The sequence below is a fragment of the Lepidochelys kempii genome, chromosome 18 (genome assembly GCF_965140285.1).
Source record: "Lepidochelys kempii isolate rLepKem1 chromosome 18, rLepKem1.hap1, whole genome shotgun sequence".
Taxonomy (NCBI): Eukaryota; Metazoa; Chordata; order Testudines; family Cheloniidae; genus Lepidochelys; species Lepidochelys kempii.
The window spans coordinates 13,649,450-13,668,852 of record NC_136397.1 but is presented as its reverse complement, the minus strand read 5'-3'; the positions used below and the strand labels follow the sequence as shown (position 1 = coordinate 13,668,852).

The window sequence follows — 19,403 nt, the reverse complement described above, 5'->3', positions numbered from 1 at the left end:
CAGTCAGTCCTGATTTTTTCTTTTTATTTCTACATTTGTCATAAAATAAAGCAAATTATTCCCGTCTTTGGAAACGATCTAGACTAATTAGTCGTCTAACCCAATAATTAGTTTTTTGTTTCCCTGTCTGTTTTCATGCATTATTGTTGGTTTTTTCCCCTCTTTTTTTTTTTTTTTACACCATTACAGATTAAAATGAGCCACATTTGCAGTTGATGGTATCTTTTTTCGGGGGAAGAATGGAGAATTGCAATAGAAAACTACTTCCAAAGCAGCAATAAACTCAAGGATAAATTAAGGAAATTGAATGAGCCACATTTGGAAGCAGCGTTGAGGCTAATATTCTGTCGCTTGAGGTTAAATTGCAACTGAGAGAAGAGAGGGAGTGATTTTAGTGAATCCAAAATCGGGGAGGCGATGCTGCTCGAATCACTACCAGAATCCTTCTGCAGCTTGAAAGAGTTCTGCCAGGCTTGCAGATTTAATTACAGGCGCATCAAGTGAGTAAAGATGCTAAACTGATCTCGTTTCCTCTTCTCCCCCAGGACTGACGGATGAAGAAATTGACCTGGCTTTCCAGCAGTCGGGCACTACCACAGATGAGCCACAGTCTCTGGGTCCTTCCACACAGCTGGTGCCAACGCAGCCCCTTCACCTCTTGCCGTACAGTAAGTAGCCTCTTGAAAGCACCTGGTCCTATCATTTTATGCAATGATTTTGCTATCCTATTCCCTATCTGCTTCCTTACCTCTGTGCTCCTTTAACGATACTAGCTTGCAATGCTGAATCCCAGGAAACAGTGGAATCTGCGGTGGTTGTTTCTAGCAAATAGCCCACTTGTCAGAATCAGACCCCTGATCTTACTTTAAATACACTTTTTAATTGTTGATGCAAGTGACATAAATACACAGCAGACACAATCACAAGGTGTCACACAAGGCAGCTGAGGTACAAGCTATATTAGTCCACAGACTAATGTGGTAAATGATAGTCTGTTGTCGCTTATGCTTAGGTATCATGGTGTAGAGAGATCTGGTTTCTGTTTCCAACTCTGCCACTGACTCACTGTATAGATCTGGACAAATCCCTTAACCTTTGTAGGCCTCATTTCCCCCCCCACCCCAAAAAAAAAATAATTGGGGGCTAGTACTTCCCTACCTCATAGGAGATTTATGAGATTTAATTATTTAATATTTGAATAGTAGAATGAGGTCCTTGGATAGAAAGTGCTATAAAAGTCAAAAGTTATTTATTTTACAATGGAACCTGTACAAGAGTTCACCTTTACTAGGCAAACTCCTGCTTTTAGGAATCCATCACAAACTATCCACAAAGGTACTGAGTATAATTCTGCTCCATATTAATTGGAAGACTTACCTCCCATAAATGACTGATTTTTATAATTGATCCCTTGAGTAGTTGCTTAAGACAGGTGAATAAAGAATTTCAGCAAACTAGAATGTAAGTTCTTCAGGGCATGGACTATGTCTTCCTAGCGTGTATGCAAAATCTAAAACAGGTCCCCACCTGTGATTGGGGCTCTGGGTGCTATGGCATTACAAATAATTATAAATAATAATGGTGCTTATTTATCTTCAAAAACACCTAGTGTTATCCAATCACACCCCCATTCTTAAAGAAGGACTGCAAAATTTTTGGGTGTACTGTGTATATATATGTATATATGGCTGTTATATTAAAATACACACACACACACCGTTTTAAAAGTCCCAGTGGAATCTGTGTAGACTTAAGATTTACGTATACTTTTTGCTAGGTTTGTTTTAAAATGCAAATGTACCTAAGCTCCATACAATAAAAACCAAAATGTGCACACCATTAAAAATCCATCAAGAGGAACTATTCAGCTCATATTTGTGGCTGGCAGTTTGAAAAGCATTTCTTCCTTCACTTACCTGCCAAGTACCAAGGACTGAGCTTGTTATTGTTCCTACCAGTCAGTAGCTCCTAAAACAGTGTTATTGCAATGATGTTGATGCTCTCTGGTGTTGCAGGTAATGCACCCGTCTACCCATGTCCTTTCTGTGGTCCAGCAGATAGGGCCCATAACTGGGAGTCAGGTGACTTGTCTGCTTGCCTAGCTCTGTCACTGGTTTAGGTGTGTAACCTTGGGCAAGTCACTTAACCTCTGTGCTTCAGGAACCCTTTCTGTGAAACAGGGTTAATGTTACTTACCCTCCTTTGTAAAGTGGTTTCAGATCTTAGGATGAAATGCGCCATGTAAGTGCTAAGTGGTCGTGTTATTGCCGAAGGAGGCATAAAGTATTTCTATTGTTTGCACAGAACTTGGCTCTTTATTTAGGCCTCATGCTAGGTACAACATTGTTTAAACACAGTGGCGGAATTCGAGCATGGTTCCACAACCCATGTGCTGACTTGCACTGGGTGGGAGTGGTTAGTTTATGGCACAATGTGGCTATCACTAGAGATGGTCCAAAATGACCTCCCTCATTCTGACATATCTTGAACTTTTGTGTGGCGAGAGGAAGGTTTGGAATGAGAGCTTTGCTGTCTGTAATGGGCTGCACAAGAATCCAAATTTCAGTGCCTCCAGACATTTGGGAAGGGGGATTGAAATATGAATTTTGTGTCTCGATCTAATCTCTAGCTATCATGGTCACAGAAAATAACCCCCAAACCAGACCCTCTCTATCTTGGTCAGGGAAACTGTACTTAGCCCCATATTAGTGACAGCTGTGTCCAAGTGCAGTTTTAACTAGCTCATTTCAGGATCCAGTACAGGCAGGGTCTGTGCTCTGTTTATGTCATAGATTCCCATTAAAATTACCAAAGCAGTGAGGAGGCACATAGGGTAAACTGGAAAACAATGCCAGTGTTGCCAGCCCGCACAACTTTATCACAAGCTTTGAACGATATGGTATTCCTCTAGAGCCCCGGCTCTCGGAGTTCTACGAATAGGTGAGAATCTCTGCTTTTTAAAAAAATGTATGTTTGTAGTTTTCCTGATTGCAGAGACAAGCTTGAAAACATGGCCCCTAAAGGCTCAAAAATTAGAAGGCAAATGAGAAGAACTCAAAAGTTGGGGTTTTTTTTTTTTTTTAAATCTCATAGTTTTAAGCCAGTCTTGTGATTTTTTTTTTTTTTTTTTTTATGACCCGACTTTTGCTTTTTGATTTCGTGGGGTTGGCAACTGTGCGGGGTCTTCTACATGTGAACCAAACACTACGTTCTCTAGCAATCCTAAAGCACATGGAATAGCACAAATGGGGCCATCTTAGGCAGTGTTCTACCCCTCTGTCCTTCCCCCCCCATTGCTTCTTTGAAGACCCTTGTATTTGCACTGAGCCTCAAAGTATGATTATAAAAAGAATAATAGTGAAATTAAAAAGATGCATGCCTAACCTCACCCTTTGGTTGCATTGCTTTTGCCATTCCTCTTGCCCCTCCCTTGCTGGATGTTGTCTAGTTAGATATAGGCCTTTCTCCATATCTGCCTATACAGCGCTTTTCACACTGTTGGAAATGCACAAGTAATAATCTATGAATCGCCTTATGGCTGGCGGGTTACACTCTGCTGCAGGACAGTGTGTCCCTGCAGACTTGGCCCGATGATCTTTTGAGGTAGCTCATTTGCTACAGGCAGCTTTATCTATTGGACAGTGATAGCTTGATGGATATTTCTTCAAAGGCCCAAATCTGTCTCAGGTCAGTTGTTTCCATGATAGTTTACCAAGCCGCTTAATCTTTGGTAGATTCATCAGGTGCTGCACTGTATAGAAAATAACCCATTTCTATTCTCTATCTACTCTGTGTTCTTGTATGACCCTCACCACCATAGTATCTGAGCGCCTCTGTAGGTAGTGCTCAAAAGTACTCAAGAGACAAAGGCCAGTCAGAGAGCTGAACTTAAATCCTGTGAGCCTCACCAGATTCCATTGTACTTGGGCTCCTGTGCTCTTGGTAATGCCGTCTGTTCTGAAGGAGATGATGCAGGAAACAAATTATATGATTTAAATACCTCCTGCTGCACAGATTGTGCTGGGAGTGGAGGCAGTAGAGTAAATTCTGATCTTTCATTGGCAATAGCTATTAGCCATATAAGTACTTTAAAAAAAAAAAGCCTTGTAAGTTTTTAAAAATAGCATAGATTTTGCCAGAGGTAGAAGCTATCCCTGGTTTGGCTTTAGAGCAGCAACAGTAACTTTTGGGGGCAGAGGGAATTAAATTCCTCAAGTTTCCAGTCATTGTCTTTGAGCTTGGTGCCTCCTATACCATTTCACCCCTTCTCCATGGGGGTAATTCCATCTCTCCTTTCCTGTATTTTTGCCAAGAGGTGTCAAAACTGCTTAAAAAAAAAAAAGCTTGATTTTGATTAATATAGAGAAACAAGACTTTGCCTGACTGATAATAAAACTGATAAATGACATTTGAATTACTTGTAGCGGTAATTTATTACATAAAATATCTTTTATTTGACATGCGATTAGTTGCTGGAAGCATCACTCAATCTGACTAGTTTAAACATGCTCTGAAATGAACCCCCAGTTAAAAAAAAAAAAAAAAAAGGCTGTCTGCTCCTGGTGTTATGAAATACACTAATCCGGGAGTGAGGACAAAAATCTGACTTTAAATATTTAAATGATTAATTGGGTTTAGATATTTTTTACCTTTCTAGTCCCCTTAATTACAAGCAAACTCGGGGGAGTTTCTGAAATAGGTGTGCAAAGCTGTTTGCTTATCACCCAGACATTGTCTGCGTCCCTCTCCATGACTCCATTCATGCAGATTTTATACACAGTTCCTGTGTGACCTTGGGCAAATATTTATCAAGCTATCACCGTCCAATAGATGAAGCTGCCTGTAGCAAATGAGCTACCATAAAAGATCACTTAAACTTTCCGAGCCTCAGTTTCCCCATCTGTAAAAGGGTGCAACATCCTTTCCATGCCTCACAGGGGCTTGTGAAGATTCCTTAACATTGGTGAAGGACTGAGACCTTCTGATAGAACACTTAATGGAAGTGGCAAGTGTTATTTTTCTTCCTTCCCCATGATTAGTTCGGAATAGAAGCTAGAGCAGCACAACTGTGTGTCTTGGTATAGTGCAATATGGGCATATGGAAACCTTGAGTGGTGAGGGACAGATGGAAGTCTAGTATCTCCAGTGACGAACGAGGGAAGCACTGCTCAGTTTCTGACTGAATAGTAGGGTTTGAAGTACTTAGTTCTTTTCACCTCCTTCACATTAACTCATTGACCCTCACAGCATAAGTCTTACTATTCCCATTTTACAGATGGGGAAACTGAGGCACAGAGGTTAAGTCAAGGCAGTTGGCAAGTGCCCAAGAACATAGAAGGAAGTCAGTGTAGGAGAGCTCATGAGTTCCAAGTCTCAATCCTGGGCTTAGATAACAATTGGTAGAGAGAGAGCCTGAGAGGGGATCTTAAGCACAATTCTGATTCCGTGTGGCCTTCCCCTCTTTGTAATATCACATGGTTGATGCAGAGTCCTCCCTGTGTCCCTTTCCAGTTTAGTTTCTTTCTTTCTCTCTCTCTGTCTCTCTCTCTTTTTTTTTTTTTTTTTGCCACAAGACAGAATTGTTTCACACATCTCTAAAACGAGTAAAATGGCATTTCAGCTTCTTGTCTTTATAGACTCTCTGAACTTTAGGAAAGATCATTCTGGTCCCTTTTCATTAATAATGAAAACCAGGGGGCAATAAAATGTTCTTAGCACGAGCATTATAGGAACAGAGGGAGAGATGAGAGAGGTGAAAGGGCAAAGCTGACAGGAACTTACAGGTGTCTCTTAATTCCACCGGAGGTCAGAGCAGCTGGGGGGGTAGGTGGGGACAACTAGGGGAGTCCATGCACATGGCACATTTGGGACCCATAGCACCTCTGGGATTAATTAATCCTTTATGGTTGGGAGTTCACCCTCGATTGAGTTATTTTGTCATGGAATGATGTTTTTAGTCTGGGGTTCAGCACAGAGAACTGGAAATCCAAGCAGATCCAGGGTTCTAATCCCAATTGAGCCACTGACCCCCAAGTGTGACACTAGATTTCCTTTTGTTTGACTCCAGCCTTAGCTGTGATGAGATGAGATGAGATTTGGGCTGAGAAATGAGATTAGAAAAATTGTGTTATTAAGAACTGGGTGTTGCATCTTGAGCAGAGTTCTAGAGTTCCCTACTCATTTAGTTCTCCAGACTACTGTTGTTCATCCATTCTACCAGTTCAAGTGGCACAGGCTTTCTTCTGATTCACTCAGATTTCCACTTGGTGGGTATGCTGGGAACCATGTCCTCAAAGGTAGCAGGTTCCCATTATGCCTCCTTAATGGGTACATTTTCTATCTATAGTGCCTGGGGGGCTGGGGTTTCGGAAGAATTCCTGCAATGAGACACCTACAAGAAGGGGTAGGCAGCAGGAAATCTCCATGGGCAGTGAGTAGGGCCGTACCAAATTCACGACCATGAAAAATGCATCACAGACTGTGCAATCTGGTCTCCCCCCTGTGAAATTTGGTCCTTTGTGTGCTTTTACCCTATACAATACATATTTCACGGGGGAGACCCTCAAATTGGGGGTCCTTACCCAAAAGGGAGTTGCAGGGGGGTCACAAGGTTATTTTAGGGGTGTTGCAGTATTGCCACCCTTCCTTCTGTACTGCCTTCAGAGCTGGGCGGCTGGAGAGTGGAGCCTGTTGGCCGGCGCCCAGCCCTGAAGGCAGCGCCCCGTCAGCAGCAGTGCAGCAATAAGGGTAGCCGTGCGGCAACCCCCCTATAATAACCTTGTGACCCCCCCCAACTCCTTTTTGGGTCAGGACCCCTACAATTACAACACCGTGACATTTCAGATATAAATAGCTGAAATCCATGACATTTGTGATTTTTAAAATCCTATGGCCGTGAAATTCTCCAAAATGGACCATGAGTTTGGTAGGGCCCTAGCACTGAGCAAGCAAGGTAGGAGAGGCAGGTTTCCAGTTATCTCCACCCATTAAGCCTCTCTCTCTTCTGGAAGTCCAGTTGACAGTTTGGAGGGGAGACTACGTTTCCTAAACACTAGTAGGTTACGTGCAAATTTGGATCTGTCTGGTTAGAGGCTGCCTGCCAACCTTCACCTCTTTGGTGTCTGCCCACATCCTGCGACCAAACTTTAGGAAAGATCACTCTACATCCTCTTTATTATTGATGAAAACCAGGGGCAGTACAAGATTCTTAGCAAGAGTGTTATGGGAGCTGCAAGGGGAGGTGAAAGGGTGAAGCTGGTGGAAAACTACAGGTGTCTTCTGATTCTGCTTGCAGGAGAGGAGCGGACTGAATCTTTGCTTTGCTTTGTTGAATCTTTATGCTTCTGTGCAAAATTGTGTGTTAAGTATCCCACGCTCCTCTTCCCACCTTCTCTAAAAGTTGTCTTAGTGCATATTCCAGCTCTGCTACCACTGGCATGCCTTGGCCCCTGGTCTTAATTCAGCCAAGAAAGCCATGGAATCCCCATTCATGCCTGTATTCTCAGGAAGCCATCCACAAAGACTGACACAGAACACTTTTAGGTATTCCTTATTCTTGTAAACCCACTTAGTCGTCCTTCCCCAATCCAGGAGTTTCCCTCCACTTCCAGAGAACATTGCTCCTTTCTCTATCCCACCTCCACTTCCTGAGATTTCTTCTCCTTCCCCAGTTTCAGAAACAGTGATCTATGAAAGCAGTCAGAACTTGCTCTTGTGGGCTAGACCAAGCGCAAACACTTTTTCCAGGGTCAATGCAGCAGAGATTTGAGGGTCCTCTCCAAGAAAAGAGCAGATTGCTGATGTGACTCTTAATTGCCGGCGTGATTTTGATCCCTTCCTCACTCTCTCTGGAGTTACCCTGAAGTCCTTGTTAAGCTTTAGGAAACGAGTTGACACCACCCTGCCCACCTTTGCCTGAATTAAGTGTTTGGGTGAGATGCACGCAAATCCCTGAAGGCCTTGCTGTGTGCAAGTTCTGACCATGCTTCTCTCTTGCTTTTGGCCATTAGGTCCTCCAGGCTCCAGATGGCGAGACTATGGTGCTTTGGCGATCATTATGGCAGGGATTGCCTTTGGCTTCCACCAGCTCTACAAGGTAAACGATGTTCTCCCTACTCCCCTAAGGTGCCTTGGTGCTCCGGAACAACCATGGTAATGCTGCCCATGTTCCATGCTGGCTCTTGGTTGCGATGAAATCCTTGGAGCTGCTGCTCTTACCAGTTCTCCTTTGGGTGTATGTGTGGAGCTGTATGGACAGTCTGACGTGGAAATGCAGTAAGTGGTGAGCAGGTCTCTTAGCCCTGGTCTACACTAGGGTGGGGGATCGATCTAAGTTACACAACTTCAGCTACGTGAATAATGTGGCTGAAGTTGACGTACTTAGATCAATTTATCGCGGTGTCTTCACTGTGGTGAGTTGACTGCTGCCGCTCCCCCGTCGACTCCTCCTGCACCTCTCACGGCGCTGGAGTACAGGAGTCGACGGGAGAGTGCTTGGGGATTGATCGCAGCCTGCTGATCCGGCAGGTAGTGAAGACATACCCTTACACTAATAATAATCATACCTAGCGCTTATCTACTGCTTTGCATCAGCAGATCTCAAAGTGCTTTATAAATGAGGTCAGTATCATTATCCCCATTTTTTTCAAATGGGGAAACTGGCATAGGGAGATGAAGTGACTTGCCCAAGGTCACCCAGCAGGCCAGGGGCTGAACAAGGAATAGAACCCAGGTGTCCCGAGTCCAGTCCATTGCTTTAACCACTAGATCACATTGACTCTATGAACTAGAGACACATCTCTTTTGGCTGGTCAGGAGGTTGAAGGGAAGGTTTTTAACTCCAGCTCTATCAGCTTCCCAGTGGATGTGTACAGCAAGTGTGTAGACATACACACCCACCCTGCATTTTTCTGGCTGGACATATTCTCACTCTCCGTCACGAAAGACCTGTTCCCCAGTTCTGTATGGAGTAACATGATAGAGGCTGTTGGGAGAGAACCCAAAGCATTGGTTGTATAGCAAGGCATGGGGCAAAGGCCAAGTGACTCCAGCCCCAGTGGAGTGCAGCAGCCACTCACTCTGGTACATTATGTTTCACTTGCAAGTGTGTGTGTTTGGGAGGTTGGAATGAGATGGAAAGTAACAATTGGTTTATTAAAGAGTTGTTGTTTTTTTAAATTGGGCAAATTGATGTGCTTGGCAAAGCCCATCTTTAAAGCTAAATGTTCTTTTAAACACCCTTGATCCTTTTTATTTTTCCCTTTTATTAATTACCTTGGCCTGGGGAGGGTCAGTATGGGGAGTATGTCCCAGGATTGCACAAGGTAGCTCCTTAGATAGCTGTTCAGATTGTCCCCTTGCTCCTGACTCTCTATGTTGAGCAATGATGCTGACCTTCTTGGTCCATTCAGTACTGTAAAGGCTGGTGTGGGGGGTTGATAAATGCCCAGAGTGATGCTGAGGAAGGAGCTACTGGTCTTTACTGGATTCATCGTATGCCCTGATTCTCATGGGTGACTTTAATTTTCCTGATATCTGCTGGGAGAGCAATACAGCAGTGCACAGACAATCCAGGAAGTTTTTGGAAAGCGTAGGGGACAATTTCCTGCTGCAAGTGCTAGAGGAGCCAACTAGGGGGGGCGCTTTTCTTGACCTGCTGCTCACAAACCGGGTAGAATTAGTGGGGGAAGCAAAAGTGGATGGGAATCTGGGAGGCAGTGACCATGAGTTGGTTGAGTTCAGGATCCTGACGCAGGGAAGAAAGGTAAGCAGCAGGATACGGACCCTGGACTTCAGGAAAGCAGACTTGGACTCCCTCAGGGAACGGATGGCCAGGATCCCCTGGGGGACTAACATGAAGGGGAAAGGAGTCCAGAAGACCTGGCTGTATTTCAAGGAATCCCTGTTGAGGTTACAGGGACAAACCATCCCGATGAGTCGAAAGAATAGTAAATATGGCAGGTGACCAGCTTGGCTTAATGGTGAAATCCTAGCGGATCTTAAACATAAAAAAGAAGCTTACAAGAAGTGGAAGGTTGGACATATGACCAGGGAAGAGTATAAAAATATTGCTCGGGCATGTAGGAATGATATCAGGAGGGCCAAATCGCACCTGGAGCTGCAGCTAGCAAGAGATGTCAAGAGTAACAAGAAGGGTTTCTTCAGGTATGTTGGCAACAAGAAGAAAGCCAAGGAAAGTGTGGGCCCCTTACTGAATGAGGGAGGCAACCTAGTGACAGAGGATGTGGAAAAAGCTAATGTACTCAATGCTTTTTTTGCCTCTGTCTTCACTAACAAGGTCAGCTCCCAGACTGCTGCGCTGGGCATCACAAAATGGGGAAGAGATGGCCAGCCCTCTGTGGAGATAGAAGTGGTTAGGGACTATTTAGAAAAGCTGGACGTGCACAAGTCCATGGGGCCGGACGAGTTGCATCCGAGAGTGCTGAAGGAATTGGCGGCTGTGATTGCAGAGCCATTGGCCATTATCTTTGAAAACTCGTGGCGAACGGGGGAAGTCCCGGATTACTGGAAAAAGGCTAATGTAGTGCCAATCTTTAAAAAAGGGAAGAAGGAGGATCCTGGGAACTACAGGCCAGTCAGCCTCACCTCAGTCCCTGGAAAAATCATGGAGCAGGTCCTCAAAGAATCAATCCTGAAGCACTTGCATGAGAGGAAAGTGATCAGGAACAGCCAGCATGGATTCACCAAGGGAAGGTCATGCCTGACTAATCTAATCGCCTTTTATGATGAGATTACTGGTTCTGTGGATGAAGGGAAAGCAGTGGATGTATTGTTTCTTGACTTTAGCAAAGCTTTTGACACGGTCTCCCACAGTATTCTTGTCAGCAAGTTAAGGAAGTATGGGCTGGATGAATGCACTATAAGGTGGGTAGAAAGCTGGCTAGATTGTCGGGCTCAACGGGTAGTGATCAATGGCTCCATGTCTAATTGGCAGCCGGTGTCAAGTGGAGTGCCCCAGGGGTCGGTCCTGGGGCCGGTTTTGTTCAATATCTTCATAAATGATCTGGAGGATGGTGTAGATTGCACTCTCAGCAAATTTGCGGATGATACGAAACTGGGAGGAGTGGTAGATACGCTGGAGGGGAGGGATAGGATACAGAAGGACCTAGACAAATTGGAGGATTGGGCCAAAAGAAATCTGATGAGGTTCAATAAGGATAAGTGCAGGGTCCTGCACTTAGGACGGAAGAATCCAATGCACCGCTACAGACTAGGGGCCGAATGGCTAGGCAGCAGTTCTGCGGAAAAGGACCTAGGGGTGACAGTGGACGAGAAGCTGGATATGAGTCAGCAGTGTGCCCTTGTTGCCAAGAAGGCCAATGGCATTTTGGGATGTATAAGTAGGGGCATAGCGAGCAGATCGAGGGACGTGATCGTTCCCCTCTATTCGACATTGGTGAAGCCTCATCTAGAGTACTGTGTCCAGTTTTGGGCCCCACACTACAAGAAGGATGTGGATAAATTGGAGAGAGTCCAGCGAAGGGCAACAAAAATGATTAGGGGTCTAGAACACATGACTTATGAGGAGAGGCTGAGGGAGCTGGGATTGTTTAGTCTGCAGAAGAGAAGAATGAGGGGGGATTTGATAGCTGCTTTCAACTACCTGAAAGGGGGTTCCAAAGAGGATGGCTCTAGACTGTTCTCAATGGTAGCAGATGACAGAACAAGGAGTAATGGTCTCAAGTTGCAGTGGGGGAGGTTTAGATTGGATATTAGGAAAAACTTTTTCACTATGAGGGTGGTGAAACACTGGAATGCGTTACCTAGGGAGGTGATAGAATCTCCTTCCTTAGAGGTTTTTAAGGTCAGGCTTGACAAAGCCCTGGCTGGGATGATTTAACTGGGAATTGGTCCTGCTTTGAGCAGGGGGTTGGACTAGATGACCTTCTGGGGTCCCTTCCAACCCTGATATTCTATGATTCTATGATTCATAACAGGCTGGCCTGGAGGGCCTTATTGCTATTGTAAAATGACAACTACCACAAAAATATCAATTTTTTTATTTAAAATTTCTTACACAGTCTCAGTGATGGTGACAATAGACTGCATCCCACTGTCATTCTCTTTGTGTACAGATCCCCTCTTCACCTCTCCATCCAGACCAGGGGTCGGCAACCTTTGGCACGCGGCCCATCAGGGTAATCCGCTGGTGGGCTGTGGGCCGAAGTTTGCCAACCCCTAATCCAGACCATACAATACACCTTGGTTATCGAGCAGAGGCCCCTGTTCCCTTATGGGAGCCGAAGATGCCTTGGGTCAGCTCCCCAAGTGCAACTGGTGCATAAATTCCTTTGGCAGACGATGTGATTTTTGTGCTTGTGTTAGTGGTCCTTATCTCAAAAATAAAGACTCCTTGCCAAGCCATTGGTATGAGTGTTCCAGGAGGTTCAGAACAGAAGCGTCTGTTCATTGCACTTTGTTTTCTATGGGAGTCATCAGAAGCAGCTTGCTTCTCAGAATGGTGGATGGAAGAAAGTAGAGTGACTGTGTATGCATATGATAGCTATCTGCAGAGACAGCTAGATCTCTATATAACCAACAGCACTTAGTTCAAGAGGAGGAGGATGCTGTCCCACACCCCTCAGGCCTGTCTCAGAACCGTATCTTTGAATATGTCTCTCTGGAAGCATGTACATCAAAAGCCAGGATACAAGGGAGCTCTTAGGCAAGCTGTTCCCTTGTAATTGAGGCTGTTGCTGTGTCCTGGCTAACCCCCTCTCTCCTTTATCCCTCTTGCCCCAATCATGCTATGTCTGAATGTGCTCTTGTTACGCTCCACACTCAGTTCAAGTGTGCTATGCCCCAGAAGGGGTCACAGTAATTAGGGATGGCTACAACGTGTTAGATCAAGTCCATCTCCTACCAGGGGAGGCTGAGTTTGATTTAGTCGCTACTGGGTATGCTGTCAGTGAGCTGCCACCACTCCTCTAGTGTCCTGACACCTCTGTATCAGCACCTCCCTTGCCCCTGCCTTCATGGCTTTCTGCCTCCATTCCTGTTACCTCAGATCCCCTCTACCTTTGCTCCATCTCCTCTGCTCTCTCATTCCCATTTCCCCAGATCTCTGCTCTTTACCGCCACTATCCTGCCTCCCAGTCTCTATACTCTCTGTCATTTCCCCTTCCCTCTACTCTTATGCCCCCCAGCCCCTCCATATCTGTGCTCCCCTCTTCTCCCTGCTCTGCATCTCCTGCCTTGTGGGTACATTTAGAGTCACATGAGAGGTGAGTGCAGTGAGATTGAAATCCTTCTGGATGGGGGTAGGGAAGGGGCTGTAGGCTGAGAATTTTCCTAAATACATCCAAGGACCCTCCCTCAGCACCTCAGGAAAAAAGAGCACAAAAGTCCTGCCATCCTGTTTTGTGATATATGTGAATGCCTTCTTCCAGGGGACCCCTCTCCTCACCATCTGTGATCATGGTAGTTTCTGGGATTGGGGTAGAGATGTCTGGCCGGCTCTGAGGTACTTGGGGCGGGTTAGAAGGAACCCCTTGCATATCCTCATCTCTTAACAACATCTCCATGCTCTGTGCAGAAGTACCTATTCCCTCTCATCATGGGAGGCAAAGAAGACAGAAAACAACTTCAGAGGATTGAGGCGAACATTTCTGAGATGAGTGGCAGCGTGACACAGACAGGTAAAGATTAATGACTCCATCAATTTGCCCCTCAAAGCCCTTCTCCCTGCATCCTCCATCCTACCTCGACCCCCCCCCCTCCATCTCCACTTTATGTGGTGACTTCATTTATCTGCTCTGAGAATCTGTTCACATTTGCAAATGAAGCTGCCGTCATTTCGGTTTAATTTGAAATTGCTTGTTTACTGTCGGCGCGGCCTCAATTAATTATGTTTTTACGGAAAGGCTCCCAACCTCAGAATATTAATAAGGGGAATAAAATGACAGCCTTTCGGAGGGCTGTAAAGTTCATTTTTAATTTCTGCTTCTCTGAGGTTTTCAGGGGCTTTTTTTTTGGTGGTTTCTCCCCCCCGTTGCCTCCAAGAATCCAAAGCAAGGTCAAGAGAGTCTGTAATTACTGTGCCTCCACTGACCCCAGCCACCTTCTCTGTTATTGACTCCATAGGGCACCTGTTCATTACCCAGTGCCCTAATGATGGCCCAGATTAGCTGTTACCTGTCATGCCAATAAAGTTTTTTTTTTTATCAACTTGTTTACTGGATGGAAACTCCAGATAAAACCACCAAAGCTGTAGGCAGTTCCCCGTCCATCCAGACACAAGTTCCTGTTCTAGGGGAAGTTTTCCACTGGGAAGATTTCTCTTGAAATCCAGGAGAGGGTGCTAAATGTGTGTCCAGCTGTTGGCAGAAGAGAGAGCGTGGCAAGTTTGTTTCTGCCATCATGGGGTGAAAGGGCAGGTGGTCTGATGGTGGGAGGGTGCTAACTGGACCTGCTGGTGGAGGAAGTGGATAAAAGAGGCTTGCCTTCTTTTCTCACTACATCCTGGGATTGATCCAGGCACCTGTCTGTTTCCAGACTAGAGATAAACCCCAAGTATCATGTGCCTGTCTGAGGCCCAAGGTAGATAAATGATACAGACATTGTATAAGTTCAGAGAGATGTACAAATCATAAACTGAGATAATTAGAAGGGAGAGGTTTTGGACGGATATACTGTGGGCTATAGACATCTATACAATGGAAAGATAAACTAGAAATACTGGAGGTTAGATGCAGTGCAGGTAGATTACCCATAGTGCAGATAATTTATATGGACTAGAGCGAGCGGGTGTCTGTAGATAAATTAGATATAGCAGGAATAGAGGCATCTTGTAGCTAGACAGCAGGAAGGGCACATGTGTATGTGTATTTCTCAGTTTAACAGAAACTCTCCTGCTTTTTCATCCCACAGTAACTCAGTTGCAGACAACTTTAGCCTCCGTCCAGGAACTGCTGATGCAGCAACAGCAGAAAATCCACGAGCTCACCCAAGAGCTGGCTGCCGCCAAGGTACACACCTCCATCTCTTCGCTAGGCCACCCTTCAGAAATTCTCTTGCCCTTTTTAGTGTACATGGCTTCCCTAACCCATAACTTTATCCTATCTGGCCAGTTTCTGTATGCAGCCTTGTCTCTCAAGGGTGTTTGTATAGAGCAATGCATGCTGACTGGGTGCTTCAGGCTAAACATATATGGCTACTGAGAGGGCTTTGTTCCATGATGTTCTTTGCATCTTTCATGTCCACAATCTCCTTAATTGCTCTCAGCTGTGCAACTAGTGTCCCTTGTAGGAGAGCTCATTGTATATCCAGTTGGAGCGATAGGGAGCGGGATTGGCCCTCCTGCTACCCCATGGACTGAAGGAGGAAAAGGGTAGAGGTAGATGTTTTGTGTGTATTTTCATCTTGTCTGTCTAAGTGTCTGTTAACCAATGTATGTATTCTATGCCCATCACCGTGGTATCTCAGTGCAAAGTAGTCAAACACAGATCGGTTGGATTATATGACTCAGGGGAATGGGAATGGGCTGTGGACTCTTTTGCATTTAAGTCGCCGGTTGCACTCCAGGCCAGGTAATGACTGAAGGTTACCACCATCCGATAGCTGGTTGGTGGCCTGCGTGAATGATTTTGGTGGTCTTAGTACAACAGGTGGTGCCACTACCATATTTGGCACTAACTGGCAGCCTCTTTGGTACTCTCAGCGAGGAGGGCAAGGACCCTCCACAGAACAACCAAAGCACAGGAGCAGTGCAAGCTCCGAACAAGAGGGACCATCTCTCAGGCTGAGAATGGAGTGCAGTCTCCACGGCCCATGCAGTCCGTGGTGCCTGTGCTGAGACTGCCAACAAGGACACCAGTTACTGCCAATAATGGCTGGCGGTTTTGCCATGTGGATACTTGTGAGTTTGGGAATTGAGCTGAGACCCACCCAAATCAGTTCGCTTTGTGGCAGCAACAGTGCTTTTCATAGAATCATAGAATCATAGAATATCAGGGTTGGAAGGGACCCCAGAAGGTCATCTAGTCCAACCCCCTGCTCAAAGCAGGACCAATTCCCAGTTAAATCATCCCAGCCAGGGCTTTGTCAAGCCTGACCTTAAAAACCTCTAAGGAAGGAGATTCTACCACCTCCCTAGGTAACGCATTCCAGTGTTTCACCACCCTCTTAGTGAAAAAGTTTTTCCTAATATCCAATCTAAACCTTCCCCACGGCAACTTGAGACCATTACTCCTCGTTCTGTCATCTGCTACCATTGAGAACAGTCTAGAACCATCCTCTTTGGAACCCCCTTTCAGGTAGTTGAAAGCAGCTATCAAATCCCCCCTCATTCTTCTCTTCTGCAGGCTAAACAATCCCAGCTCCCTCAGCCTCTCCTCATAACTCATGTGTTCCAGTCCCCTAATCATTTTTGTTGCCCTTCGCTGGACTCTCTCCAATTTATCCACATCCTTCTTGAAGTGTGGGGCCCAAAACTGGACACAGTACTCCAGATGAGGCCTCACCAATGTCGAATAGAGGGGAACGATCACGTCCCTCGATCTGCTCGCTATGCCCCTACTTATACATCCCAAAATGCCATTGGCCTTCTTGGCAACAAGGGCACACTGCTGACTCATATCCAGCTTCTCGTCCACTGTCACCCCTAGGTCCTTTTCTGCAGAACTGCTGCCTAGCCATTCAGTCCCTAGTCTGTAGCTGTGCATTGGGTTCTTCCGTCCTAAGTGCAGGACCCTGCACTTATCCTTATTGAACCTCATCAGATTCCTTTTGGCCCAATCTTCCAATTGGTCTAGGTCCTTCTGTATCCTATCCCTCCCCTCCAGCGTATCTACCACTCCTCCCAGTTTAGTATCATCCGCAAATTTGCTGAGAGTGCAATCCACACCATCCTCCAGATCATTTATGAAGATATTGAATAAAACCGGCCCCAGGACCGACCCTTGGGGCACTCCACTTGATACCGGCTGCCAACTAGACATGGAGCCATTGATCACTACCCGTTGAGCCCGACAATTTAGCCAGCTTTCTACCCACCTTATAGTGCATTCATCCAGCCCATACTTCCTTAACTTGCTGACAAGAATACTATGGGAGACCGTGTCAAAAGCTTTGCTAAAGTCAAGAAACAATACATCCACTGCTTTCCCTTCATCCACAGAACCAGTAATCTCATCATAAAAGGCGATTAGATTAGTCAGGCATGACTTTCCCTTGGTGAATCCATGCTGGCTGTTCCTGATCACTTTCCTCTCATGCAAGTGCTTCAGGATTGATTCTTTGAGGACCTGCTCCATGATTTTTCCAGGGACTGAGGTGAGGCTGACTGGCCTGTAGTTCCCAGGATCTTCCTTCTTCCCTTTTTTAAAGATTGGCACTACATTAGCCTTTTTCCAGTCATCCGGGACTTCCCCGGTTCGCCACGAGTTTTCAAAGATAATGGCCAGTGGCTCTGCAATCACAGCCGCCAATTCCTTCAGCACTCTCGGATGCAACTCGTCCGGCCCCATGGACTTGTGCACGTCCAGCTTTTCTAAATAGTCCCTAACCGCCTCTATCTCCACAGAGGGCTGGCCATCTCTTCCGCATTTTGTGATGCCCAGCGCAGCAGTCTGGGAGCTGACCTTGTTAGTGAAAACAGCCATTAGTTAGTTAGTGAAAACAGTCATTGTCCTTGGCCTCCCAGCAGCCACCAGATGTCAGTCATTCCTGAATTGGGCTGGATTTGAACTGGTGACCTACAGGTGAAAGCCTTCCTCTTGTTATCAAAGCCTGGGATCAGTCAGTCCCTCCTTTGACTGTCAACAACCTCTGCAGAATGGGAGCTTTAGCCCTCTATATAGCAAGATCCCTGAAACAGTTAGGTGTTTGTAGAGCAGTCCTCCATCTACAGCAGTAACAGTCCTTCTTTCCCAGGCTCCAGTCTCTCGTAAACCCTTTGATAATGTGTAGCCGGTGGGCCACCTCTGGCTGTGCAGTGAATATACCTTACAGTAGGAATCAACTGTAAACCCAGCCATGAAAGTCAATTTATGGTCACATCTATCCACTCCAGTTTTCCTTGGGAACTGTGGCCCATCAATGGCCTGGAGCCAGTCCGGAAATTGGAAAACTGTTTTCAGGTTGTAAGTGTTAAGATTAAGACCACATGTTGAGCTCTCAGAAGGGAAAAGGGCATAGGAGTGTTGCTGGTTTAGAGAGTCTTTAAAAAGTTCTCCCTCCCTTCCCTCCTCTTCTGCGCTGAAATGGTAGCACACGCTGTTATGATATCTCAGCTTCATATGTACAAAGAAAGACTTGGGCAACACCACAAACCAAAGAGTAAAAGCTGTGTTTTCTCAGCTGTAATGTAAGTTTTTATATCTGCTTTTCAAACTCCTACTGGCATGCTGTAAAAAATTAAAAAGAGGGGTTTTAAAAGTAATTAAAAAACCTACATAAAAACTCAAGTCTTGAATTTTCTACAACTGTTTTTTAAAGAGACTAACTAAAAAGCCCCAGATGTCAGATTTTATTTCTAAATCCTAGGCATCTGGCACCATATGTGTTTTGGAAATTTGAGTCCTGTGCAGGCCGGTGAGTGGAAATCACTCCCTTGTTAATGTGCTGATGTAGCTTTCAAAGTCTTGGAGAGCCAGAACAGTGGCTCCTGGATTCTCGCTGTCAGAGGGCTGGGAGTGTGAATCCCAAGGGAACGCATCTGTGTATATCACAGCTACTACAGACTGAGTCTCTCTCAGCTGGAATCATTGTAGGGAATGTTGGCTGTGAAGGTGCTCATGTCTGTCCAGCCCCAGCTGAAGTCTATGTAAGGAATGAGTAGGCGCATTGGCTGTGGGGGAGTTACAGTCCCAACTTCTCCCGGTAGGAATTAGCATGGGGGAGTTTGCAGCTACTCCAGTCCTGGCTTCTCCCAGGGGGGAAATGGATTGGAACACTGGCTGTGGGGGTGCTCACAATCACTCCATTCCCAATCCCTGCCAGCAGAAATCATTGTAGACAGTGCTGGCTGTGGGGGAATTCACAGTTACTCCATATGAACTAAACTCTGACAAGTCAAGTGCAAAAGTATAGTTAGGCCAAAAAAAGAATTTGAAGAGCAAAAAGATACAAAAAGAATTTTTTTAAGTACTTCAGAAGCAGGAAGTCTGCCAAAAAATTAGTGGGGCCACTGGACGATTGAGGTGCTAAAGGAGCACTCAAGAAAGAAAAGGCCATTGTGGAGAAGCTAAATGAATTCTTTGCATCGGTCTTCACTGCCGAGGATGTGAGGGAGGTTCCCACACCTGAGCCATTCTTTTTAGGTGACAGATCTGAGAAACTGTCCCAGATTGAGGTGTCAATAGAAAACGTTTTGGAACAATTTGATAAATTGAACAGTAATAAGTCTCCACGACCAAATGGTATTCACCTACAAGTTCTGAAGG

The 19,403-nt window shown here is 45.5% G+C and overlaps 1 protein-coding gene across 4 annotated transcripts in view; it reads left to right on the top strand.

Annotated features, from left to right (window-relative positions):
- PEX14 (peroxisomal biogenesis factor 14) overlaps window positions 1-19,403 on the top strand; it is a 158,038-nt gene that overhangs the window by 80,665 nt on the left and 57,970 nt on the right. For all 4 annotated transcript variants that reach the window (XM_073316932.2, XM_073316933.2, XM_073316931.2 and 1 more), the window contains 4 exons: window positions 546-668; window positions 8,010-8,095; window positions 13,556-13,658; window positions 14,890-14,987. In XM_073316932.2, coding sequence (XP_073173033.2) covers window positions 546-668; window positions 8,010-8,095; window positions 13,556-13,658; window positions 14,890-14,987 — 410 coding nt within the window. The remainder of the gene's footprint in view (window positions 1-545; window positions 669-8,009; window positions 8,096-13,555; window positions 13,659-14,889; window positions 14,988-19,403) is intronic.